This window comes from Mus caroli, chromosome 18 (genome assembly GCF_900094665.2).
Source record: "Mus caroli chromosome 18, CAROLI_EIJ_v1.1, whole genome shotgun sequence".
Taxonomy (NCBI): domain Eukaryota; kingdom Metazoa; phylum Chordata; class Mammalia; order Rodentia; family Muridae; genus Mus; species Mus caroli.
The window spans coordinates 71817444-71828888 of record NC_034587.1 but is presented as its reverse complement, the minus strand read 5'-3'; the positions used below and the strand labels follow the sequence as shown (position 1 = coordinate 71828888).

Here is an 11445-nt window from a genome sequence, read left to right as displayed (position 1 = left end):
TAAAATATTTTACAGACTTACTTTAAACGTCCCGCAGTCTTAGGAATCCAAGCACTTTTACCGGCTGGGCCATCTTGCCAGCCCCTAGGCTGTTCTAATTGTGACTGCTCTGGTGTTTATGGTTGTTATTAACCACCCCAAGAGGGACAGCTTCTCATTCACTTTTTGGGAAGAAAATAACAAGAACCACCTCTTTGTTTTCATGAGGTATCTGAAAGTAAGTAGATGCCCACTGTTTGGGGGGAAATTTGGCAGAAACATGAATGCACACCTCCCCCCCCCCCCCCCCCCCGCCCTCCCGGAAACTCAGTCACTGAGCATAGATTCATCCAAGCAGTCCCTGCAGTGTCACTGAGCATAGATTCATCCAAGCAGTCCCTGCAGCGTCTACTATGTTGCTGGGTATCATTCTAGACGCCAGGGAGCTAAGCTGTACAGTCCCAGAGCTGACCCTGTGCCACAGGAGTACAACAGCAACCAAAACAACAAATAAAAAGAGACAATGATACACACAGTACAAAGACACTGAAGAAAACTCTAGCAGGATAAGACAGGAGAGGTGCTGGGACACCTGGTGACAATTCCAATCATTGTGCTCAACAGGGCCAGAGCTCTCTCTGCTCGTACTTGAAACTAAAGTGCCCACAGAAGAAGAGAAACTGGCACGTCTGAAGCCACCATTTACTGTAACCCTCAGAAAGGAGGAAGCGTCCTCCATGTGTCTGGTATCCCTTCCGCCAAAGCTTCTCTGAAAATGTCAGCCCCAGGTCTATCTTCATCTTCTGGGGTTCATTGAAAGGATGTCGAAGCTGGGCCCAGCTTCTCAAATACCCAGAGCGGTTGGTTATGGCCTCGCTGGAAGGAGGCTCCTGAGTGAGTCTGTGTGGGTCTAACAGTCACTACAGAGATTCCAAAGTGGACCCAGCCTGTCCCCACAGAGGCTGTGTGCACCCCCCCCATCCCTCCCCATCCCTAAATCATCCCTGAATTAATCAATGAGCGTGCATTGGTTCGAACTCTCCAGGAGCCTCCTCCAGCGGCCACTTTGTGTTCAGTAGATTAATTGCAGCTGGGGGAGGGGAGGGAATCCATTTTTAGAAAATCATTACTTTCAGAAAGAGAGGGGGGCCACTTCTGGCTGAGGGAAAAGTGCTGAGTTGGCAGCTTGAGGCCTGCAGCTCCAGCGCCAGGAAACCGGGACTGTACCATGCAGGCTGTTCCCTGAACAGCCTGCGTCCACACTGCCCGATGGCAGGCCACCCTGGCCTTGGAGCCATGGCTTCTAGTGGCCTTGCCTCCTGCCTGGCCTGTGTTCAACCGTTTGATGGCATCCTAAACAGAAGGGCTCTCACCCCGGTGTTGACCATCCCCCACAATCCATTCGCTATCTTCTCTCCAGCCCACTTTGCTGCGCATACCACCCCGAGGACACTGTCAGCCCTGTCTAGAGAATGTCTAGACATGTCTAGAGAATGATGAAGGTCGGAGTCTCCTAATCGCCATTCCCTCAAACTGATCATTTCATTGATTTAACCGAATGAAACTGTTTCATCTGTAGGGTCAAAATTAGCGATCCCACATGGCTCAGCTAGCTCTCTGGGTGTATTTTCTCAATAATCCCCATTCTGGCCCCTCAGGGCAGGTCGAATACCTATTTGTGTTTCATAAATGGAGGGCCAAAAGTGTTGGGTGACTCACCAAAGTGAACACTCCAACCCAACTGCGCCCAATTCCCTAGCCAGTAGCTGTGAGCCATCTATTGTTTGCCATATTCTAGGCACCCTACTAGCCATCGACACATCTGGAATGACAGTGGGCTTGAGTCCGCTTTCTTTTGAACTGTTGAGAATACATAGACCAACAAAGAGGTCCCTGTCACTCTGGGCTGTGTCATCTGGGTGCACGTCTGCCTCAGCCACAAGTTGTGTAGGGTTGGGTCTTCTGGGGCCAATCATTTACCTCTGAAGAATAGACTGTTTCAGGAAGATCCGCCAGCATCCTCTGCAGTATAGCATGATCTTGGGGGAGTCCTTGGTGTAAACAAAGGTTGCAAATCCTGGGGACTGGGTTTAGAGGTCGAATGGCTTCTGACCTTTCAAACCAGAATTTACTTAAGAAAACACAGGCACCTGCCTTGCTCACCTTAACCCTGCCCTACCCAGTGATTAGACAGCTAAGTGATGAAATCAGACCTAAAACTTCCTGTGGAGGAACCTCAAGAAATTGCCTGACCAGCAACAGGGGTGATGGCTCGTGTACCCACAGGGAGGTCCATTATCGAGACCGTATGGGCAGTCAAAGAGAAACATCCCGACACTAAAAAGTCAGAACGGCTTACACTCTTGCTTCTCACTCCCTTGTGCCCCGCCTTCCCATCCCCTTTCCCCTTCTTTCTGGCCTCCACTTACCTACTCTCCTTTCTCTGCCTCTACTACCCTCTTAACTCCCCTCCCCATGCCCTAAATAAATTCTACTCTATACTAAAAAATAAGAATAAAAAAGTCAGAGCCTAACCAAGTGATTTTTTTTCAGGCTACACTAAACCTAACACAACTCTGCCCCCACCCCCCAACTATCCCCTTTCCTCTTCAGAGGCAGACGGAACCTCCAAGGGAGGCTGGAAGAGATGTCTACAGCACAGCCCTGGGCACAGGCGGTGGATGGTGTCTTCTGCAGCAGTTATCAGCTTCCACCTAACGCCAGAAGATCTGAAGATGCCAGCCACCCCTTAGTATCAAAGGGCTGCAGAGAGCACTTGTTGCTCTTACAGAGGGTTCTGGGTTGGACTGTCAGCTCCCACCCACATGGCAGCTATCTGTAACTTGACTGACATCCTTAGGCATCAGGTACACATGTAGTATTATTGATATGTGTATAATGATCAATCTAAAACATGGACAGAAGAAGGTCTCAGCTCAGCTCGTGCAGGCAGAGAACTTAAAGAGGGACCTGACAGAGCGCCAGGATGAGCAGAACCACAGGACTGGTAGACCCATCGGTCATGAACATTCCGGCGACTAAGAATGAAGCCTGAACTCCGTCATCACTGGAGGGGTGAGGAGGTGGAAGTTTCACCTCTCTGATCACTCTGGGACATTTAACCTCCATTTCCTGCCACAGTCCCCTCCCATGAGGAGGATGAATTAGGACGGTGTGGAAGGAGCAAGGGCCAATGGATCCTGGTTGAGGATGTCCCTGTTCTTCTGTCCCTGACCCAATCCTCTCCCCACCCTCCAACCTCCTCCCCCACTCTCCCAGGGATACTTCCCTCAGCCACAGGGCTCCCTCTAGTCACTTCCCAATATACAATGAGAAAACCTGGGTCACACCTAACAGAAGGGTACCTGGGGGGGTAGGGGGGGGTCCCTCCAGACCTGGGAACTAAGCCAAAGTCTTGGCCGATTCACCTTTGTCTCCACTGATAGACCTCCCAGCCTCCCCCCAAGCCAAGCCAAAGCTCTGAACAACAAGGGATGCAGTATACATTTTAAAAATTTGTTTAATGGAACATAAACTCCTTTAGAAAAACATTCAGCTGGGTGGTAACACCCATAGAAAAAAACACCAATCTTGTGTTTATCTTTTTTTTTTAATTTGGCATGTTATTTGCATTTATATTAAAGCAAAGTGCATCTTTTCTTTCTTCTTCTCGTTTATACACATTGCACAATACATAAATAATGATGCTTATAAAACGTCTTTGTATTTACAAGTAATAATATATTTATATATAACATAAAATACATTTTTCTTTAATAAATCTCAGCTTTTTTTTTTTTCTTTTAAGGAGTCCTTTCCTCTCTCAAAGCACTACAATGCTAAATTTCCAATGAGAACGCTTCTCTTGTCCATTTAAACCTTTGTAGTTAGAAAAATAGCTTATGTTAAAGTCTAAACATGCTCATTGAGCTAAGAACAGTGTCAAAGTATCATACGAGCGAGCGTATGAGCTGAGAGAAGGGCTGGGAGCCAGCCAAGGGATGGTACCTTTGTTGTGACGGGGCTACACCCTTCTCAGCGGGAAGGGGGGACACTGCGCAGGTCCCTCCCTGATGCCCCTCGCTGGTCTACAGAGCTCAGCACACAGGATGGGGGATGGGGCGCTGAGCTGACTTTCCACATCTGGGAGAAACCTGATGAAAAAAACCACCACGGCTGGGACCCGGTGGAAGGGCCTGAGAGGGTACTGGGGTAGCAATACTGTGACTGGGGCTGTCCCGGCAGCCCTTGGGAAGCCCATCTCAAGAGAGAGATCCAGGAGCAGATGGCCAAAAAAGACAGACTCGACAATGGCAGCGGGTGACAGGCGGCAGTAAGACAGGGATGAAAACAATTGGTTCTGGTTCAGCCTTCTAGCAGGCTGGCTTCTCAGAAGCCTGTGGATAGGCCCGTGTCCTGTGGAGGCGGGGGCGGGGCGGGGCGGGGTGGCTTCAGCAGGCTGGAGCAGAGCTTGGCACCTGCTGCCAGTCTGCCCAGGTACTGCCTCTGCCCCACCGAGCGTGTCCAAAAGGCTAGAGAGACACACAGCTTGGCACTGTGAGCCTCTCAGCCGGGGACATCCATAAAGAACACACACACAAAAAAAGCACGCCACTTCCCCCATCTGTCGCTCGGGTACAGCCCTAACGCACGGACAACCGAAACGCTGATTCAAAGGGAAGGTGGTATCCACTTTCACACACCATGCTTGGCAGTGCTGACTCTCGTTTCCTGTCTTCGTATGGGGGGGGGGGGGTGTCCTGCCAACCACCCCCACCACCTCAAAACAAAAACAAAACACACACAACACAACCCAACAAAAATCCGCACCATAAGCTAATTTCTCAAAGAACAAGACAAGCGGGACACAAGGATGACGAGAAAGGAGGAAAAAAACCCAAACAAACCAGAACGGAACAAAACAAAACCAACAATGAACAACACCAACCAAAGAGTTTGCACGAAAAGCAATCACTCGGGAAAGGTTAGCAGCAAGTAGTTTGAACGGTGGCCTGCTCGGCTCACGCTCCGCCCTGTCCTCTTCTCCCCGCCACGCGACCGACTACCGGCTGTTGAAGATGACCTCCAGCCAGCACGGGCAGCTGCTGATGAACTGGCGGGTGTAGCACTGGCCCCAGCCCTTCACAAAGCTGATCTGCACGGTGAAGCCCGTCCATGGCTGCTGCATGAACTCGTGGTCATTGGGCCGCTGCAGGCTGTAGGCCTTCTCATAGTCAAAAGCCTTGATGGAGAAGCCAGGGAACACTTTGTGCACCAACAGCGTCCTGGAGTCCGGGTTGTCCAGTGTGGCGGACTTGATGAAGATGGGGTAACTGCTGCGGTTGTAAACCCACACGCCATCCACTTCCCGCGTCAGCTGGATGCCACAGCCAATCTTGCTCCGCACTTTCTGTACCAGCTGACTCTTGTTGTCCGAATTGAGCTGTCCGAGGCAAAAGCCATTCCCCTGAGGTAGATCATAGAAGATATCCAGGGAGGGCTCTTGGACACAGTAGAGCCTCCCCACGCGAGTCTTCTCCTCCCAGTATGCCACCACGCACCAGTGTGACCGATCCCCAGGCTCCAGAAGAAGTTGGGAATCTGCAAGACAAAAATGGCAGACAACCGTTGGTGGTGACAGAGACCGGGTTCTTTTTCTCCTAGAATCAAAAGACTATACATAGACACATTTGCACATGTGCGCTCATGTGGAGTGTCCCCATAAGCAGTATAAAAACAAAAGAGGGTAAGCCTGGGCTAGCTGTAGGGTCAGCCTGGGCTAGCTGTAGGGTCTACAGTGCTAATGGAGGGAAGACATCTTAATCTGCCTTTAATTACGAGGCTTACTGCTGTCATCTTCCCTTCCCGTCTCATCTGAGCCTGCAGCCTCGGCCCCAGTGTCTACTTGTCCCCAGAAGCAGAGACTCTGGGACCGTTGATAGCCTGGTCCTGCTGTTTGGAGCTGGAGAAGGCCTCAGAAATGGCCTAAATGAGAGTTGCCTCCCATGGGTGTGGAACCTAGAGGGACAGTTTCTCTACCCCCTCCCCCCAAGACCTCGATGAGAGATGCTGGCCTACTGGGTGGTGGGTGACCCAGTCAGAATGAGAAGCCAGGTGGTTCACCTGCGGCCTCTGTACCAGCTTGTTCGATTCTCACATCCACATCGATGCCCTGCTCCCAAGGGAACATCAGACGGCTGGCGCGCTCTCTCTCTCTCTCTCTCTCTCTCTCTCTCTCTCTCTCTCTCTNCTCTCTCTCTCTCTCTCTCTCTCTCTCTCTCTCTCTCTCTCTCTCTCTCTCTCTCCTGCCTGTACAAAGGTTATTAGTTCAAGGCCAAATGCCAAATTACAACATGTAGGAAGACATCAGCCTAGACCACACGGCCAGCCCAGACAGAAGAGGCCATGTCTAAAATAAACGTGACCATCCTTGATACACTCCTGCCAGTCTATCTCGCTGGCATGCCCCCTTCTCCTCCAGTTTGACCCTGCACAGCCCATACTGCCCTCTGTGGCATTTCATCGACCTGTCTGCCCGCCCCTCCTGTAAGCCCCCCCCTCCCCGCCCCACAACAACCTGGAAACCTGGGGTTGACACTGGTAAGGTGACTTTCCTAAACAAGAGTTCTGTGAACTTTGGGGGGGGGGGGCGCTATGTTTAAGAAAGCCCCTCCCCCTCGAATGGGCAGCAGGCTACGACCTCCCTTAACTCCAGTCAAGAGAGAACAGGCCCCAGACTGAGGCCTATAAATCTCCCAGCCCCGCCAGGCTGCAGGAACGCTGTGGTTTGTGGCGGCAGGGTGGAGAGCGGAAGTCTTGTATTTGCTAACAAAAATGGGGGAAAGCAAGAGGGGGAAGGAGTGTATATGGGGGGAGGGGGGGAGCACCAAGGCAGAATTGAAAGCCTCCTCCTCCCTCTCCCCCACTCCAGTAAGTCTGGCGGGCCCTGAAGATGGAGCTGTATGGGGAATATGTCTGTCCTCGAGGCCTTTGTTGTTTCTGGGCTCAGAGGGCTGTCCCCATGCAGGGGTAGGACTGAGAAAACTCAAGTCTTGCTGGTAACCCAGGGCAGCCTGGTACATCAATCCAGTCCAAGTTTTATAGGCATGTTAGGACCTGGGAACCAGTCAGATCGTTGCTTGCTTGCTTCTTTCTTTCTTTTTTTCCAAAGCAGCAGTCAGTGTGAGTCCCACGTGTGAGTCTGTATATTTGTGCAACCCACAAAGGTAGCCACATACACACAAATCCTGAGTGACTGTCCCCTACTTACAGACACCCCCTCTAGCTGGCCTCCCCGACCCATGCCCAGCTACACACAAAGAGGATGCCAAGATAGAGTGTTGGATTCCTTTCCTGAATCCCCACGCCACTGAAAACAAAAAACAAACAAACAAACAAAAAAAATCAACATCACAGACCTGCACTGTCCCTTGCCCCCAGTGCCATGGACCCACATCCCAAGCATACAAGACCGCGTGTGTCTGAGTGTGCGTTTATGATGGTGGAATGTCTGTGCCCGCACACACTAGAAAGGACGAAAAACAAGAGAGGGACGAGGGCTCAGAGCAGAAGGTGACTCATCAGGCATTAACTTGTTTCTGCAAAGTATCCATCAACTGCTAATAAACTCGTGAGCGCTGGCAAGCTCTGAACTTTCTTTCAGAGAGGGAGCTCAGCTCTGAAGGCCACACCAACGACCCCTAAAGTTAGTCCAACAAAGTAAGAAAGACACTTCTGGACTCAAGAGTGCTCCCCCAAAGTGTGCCGAACTTGGGTCAAGAAACCCAGACAGGGAAAGGAAGACTTAGGGAGCAGCTGGGGGGGGGGGGGGGGGGGGGGGGTTGGGGAGACTCTTTAAGAGGGGCCTTACAATGCCTGTTTCATGCAGCCCAGCCCCATTGAAACCTGGCACCAGACAGCAAGGGTAGGGGGAAGGGAATGCGAAGGAGGAAGGAGGAGGAGGAGTCTGGGATCAAGTTGCTCCCCATGCCAGGCATGTTGGCCTCCTTAGCAAGGGGTGAGGGTCCTGTCTGCCAGGCAAGCCTCTGGGACAGAGCAAACTGGGCAATGCTGGAGCCTGAGGCCCGTGGAGAGAGAGTATGGAGGGGAAGACGCCTGGGTAGACAGCCAGTCTACCCAGCAATTTGCAGCCAGGCAACATCCCTAGGAAAAAGCCCTTTTCTGTTGAGCATTTTAATGGCCCAGCCCAGATAAATGGTTGTGTGTGGGTGTCCCCTCAACGAGCTCCAGGGAGACCCCTGCTTGCACCTCCCTGTCTCCAGCCCCACACAGGTCAGCTCCACACACCCCCTTGCTCTTGCCCAGACTATTTCTGAGCCCCAAAACACTCCAGCAAACCCCTCGGTGCACGCATTCCCAACGCAGAAGTCCCACACCTTCGGAAAAGGTAGGGCGGCCGGGCTCTACGAGACATCACCTAAATGCCCCCACCTTGGCCTGAAAAATGGCTGGCTGGGCTCACTTATGGGAAATACCCAACATCGTTTTTTCTACGGAACAGATACCTAAGCTGGGCCCGCAGCCCACAGTCTTCCAACAAAGGTTAGGGTAGGGATTTCTCTCCTAGAGTTTCCCAGGACACATGGGCAGGGCCAGCGAAGTCTTGGTCACCTCAAAAGGGACGGGAAGAGGACAGGAAGTCCAACTCTGGCTTCACCGCTCGCATTCCCAACGCAAACCAACTCCCGCTCGTTATGAGCTTTCTGATGTTCTTTTGCAACTTTTCCACCCCAGAAACTGTACAGGGGCTTGCATTTAAACAGCGCGTACTCATTCAAAAGCATCCAGAAGAAAAACTACGTTGTAAAAAAGCTCCGTAATCAGATGCCTGCTCACAATTTTTTTTTATTACAGCTGAGGGGATTTTTTTTTGAAGCAATACCAGAAAAAGTGCTGAATAGATCTGAAATTCCATTAAGGTGTTCGCCCCTCCCCCTCCACATTTTCCTAATGAATAAAGTCTTCCCTTTAAGGGAAAGGGAGCAGTAGAGACCTGAGAGGGAGGATTTCATGGTGTCTGCGCTGTTCATAGGAAAGACCACTGAGCAAGAAGAGCTAGCACCCCGGTCACCAAAGAACAGACACTTATAGACTAGACTCACAAATGCCTCTTATACTTTGGACCTCAATTGCACCCAAGAACACCCGTTAGATACAGAAGAAATCCCACCATTTAAAGGTATATAGAGCTGTCAAGATGGCCTAGTAGGCCGAGGTGCCAACAACCAAGCCTGACACGCTGGACTCCTTCCACCCTGACACCCAGATGGTGAAAGGAGAGAACCAGCTGACCTCTGACCTCCACACATAAACACTATACCCTTGTGCTCCCCCCCCCACAATAAAAAAATTCACACGATAAGTAAATAACTAAAACTTAAAGGTGTGAAGAGAAATGAGGAAGACTATGAGGTCACCCACAAACAACAGGATTCCGACTAGACAAATACATCCAACAGTTGGGGGTTCACATACAGGTACTCATGGCAGAGTCCTGGTGTTTAGATCTCTTGACAGAAAACAAGATTGCAAAATGAAGCCAGAATAGACAGAGTCACAGAACAGGCACTCACAAGGTTAACTGTCCCCAACTGCCAAGAAAGACATGGGGTGGTTGGCTGGAGTAGGAGATGGCCAAGGAGGAGGGTCTCACCCACTCTCACCTCTGTGAGGCACTTGGACTGTAAAGTCCTATTTTTCTGCCAAAACCCGAGGGTAGGCTGGCCTGCAAGCTCCTCCCGCAGGGCAAACAAAGGGCAGACGAGTAGACACAAAGGCTGGGCCAGCAACCTGGAGTACAAACACTGACTACCACACCTCACCCGCAACAGGTCAAGGGTCCTCCCTCAGCCCTGAGAGCCACCGGCCCTTGTCCCATTCTACAGCAGACATCTCAAAGGTTAACAGCACCACCGCCCAGCATCTCCCCACTGAGAAACTGAGTGTACTCAAACCATCCCAGGACAAAGGATAAAAAAGAAGAGGGGCCCAACCCCCAATCTAGGATCACCCAGCATCATGATAAGGACACTCGGCTTCCTTCTCGTGAGGCAAATGATCAAACCCCACAGCCAACAGGGAAAGCTACGTGGTTTATTGACTTGGACTGGTCATGTGTAGAAATCACGGAGAACTCGGGTAGAAATACAACGTCCAGAAGGTCCCACAGCAGCTCGGGATAACTCTGAACTTGGGGAGCAACTTACTCAAGAAAGCTGAAATGCTTCAGGTATAACTCTCCACCAATGAAGATGATGAGACTCGGCCTCCCCTTCAGCAAAGCCGAGCAGAGTGAAGTCTGAGGGCCACAGACTACACTAAGATCTCTCTCTCTCTCTCTCTCTCTCTCTCTCTCTCTCTCTCTCTCTCTCTCACACACACACACACACACTCACACACTCAAACACACACACTACCTCACTGACAGTTGCTGGACTGGGAGGAATGGTCAGAGCGTGTTGGAATCTCCTTCAAGGCCAGGGTGCTCAGTCAAATCCCTGGGTCCAATCCAGCTGGATCCCTAAATGAGTCCTTCCTTAGGTCCCTGCCCCCCAATCACTGCAATTTCCAACTCTGGCGGGATGCTTAAATTCATCCTAAACCAGAATCTCTCTGGGCCAGCCTCAGAGTTACGATGACCACTCAATAGTAACGTAACCGTGGACAGCCCATCCCACGTGGTATGCTACACACACCCAGAACCCTCAACTCTAATCTAAACCTCAACTACTGAGAAGGTGCCGACCCGCACCTGCCAATCACACAGGTGAGAGGACAGTTCAAGGTCAGTGCTAACATCCAGTAAGCCTTACTGTGTTCCAAAAGGCCCAGGTTATCCGCCTGAGACTGTGTGGCATCACCATCTTATGAAGTCTCAAAAGCAAGGAGGCCCAACTCACAGGCCTAAGAATAAAGCCGGGATCCAAGCCCAGGCTATCAAAAGGTAAGCTACCCCGGGCCACTAAATACCTCGTTCTGAAAGTCCTCTCCTATCGCTCCAAGGAAAAACTTGAGTTAAGGGTCCAATTGCTTTAAGCCAAGGAGAGGAGGGCAATAGCTTCCTTGCCAGTAAGTCACTCTGTAGCTTGCTTTCCTGAGAGTTATCACTTTGATCCGTCTATAAATTAGAGGAAAGCAGTTTGGGCAAAACAGGCCCCTAGGCTCACTTTATGGAGAGCACGGACGAGACCTGAGCTATCAGCAGTTCCCACGAGCGCTTGCTTCCATACATCCCCACCACCTTCTAGAGAGGAAGAAAAATCTCCGGAAGGAGTTGGGCAGTTTTGCATTTAACTTGTAAAAAAACCTAAACAGCCTAAGGAGAAAAAAAAGGGCGTCAAAAAAAAAAACCTCGCCATGTCCACCTCTAAAGCAACATTTTGGTTGTTTCTTTATTTCCAAACGAGTTCTTTTTCTTGTCACTCATTCGTCTCCTTTAGAAAGAGC

At 50.8% G+C, this 11445-nt stretch overlaps 1 protein-coding gene across 1 annotated transcript in view; it reads right to left on the bottom strand.

The window, feature by feature from the left end:
- Nucleotides 1–3481: 3481 nt before the first annotated feature.
- Smad7 (SMAD family member 7) overlaps nt 3482–11445 on the bottom strand; it is a 29140-nt gene continuing 21176 nt past the window's right edge. The window contains exon 4 of the mRNA XM_021150582.2: nt 3482–5580. Coding sequence (XP_021006241.1) covers nt 5042–5580 — 539 coding nt within the window. The 3' untranslated portion in view covers nt 3482–5041. The remainder of the gene's footprint in view (nt 5581–11445) is intronic.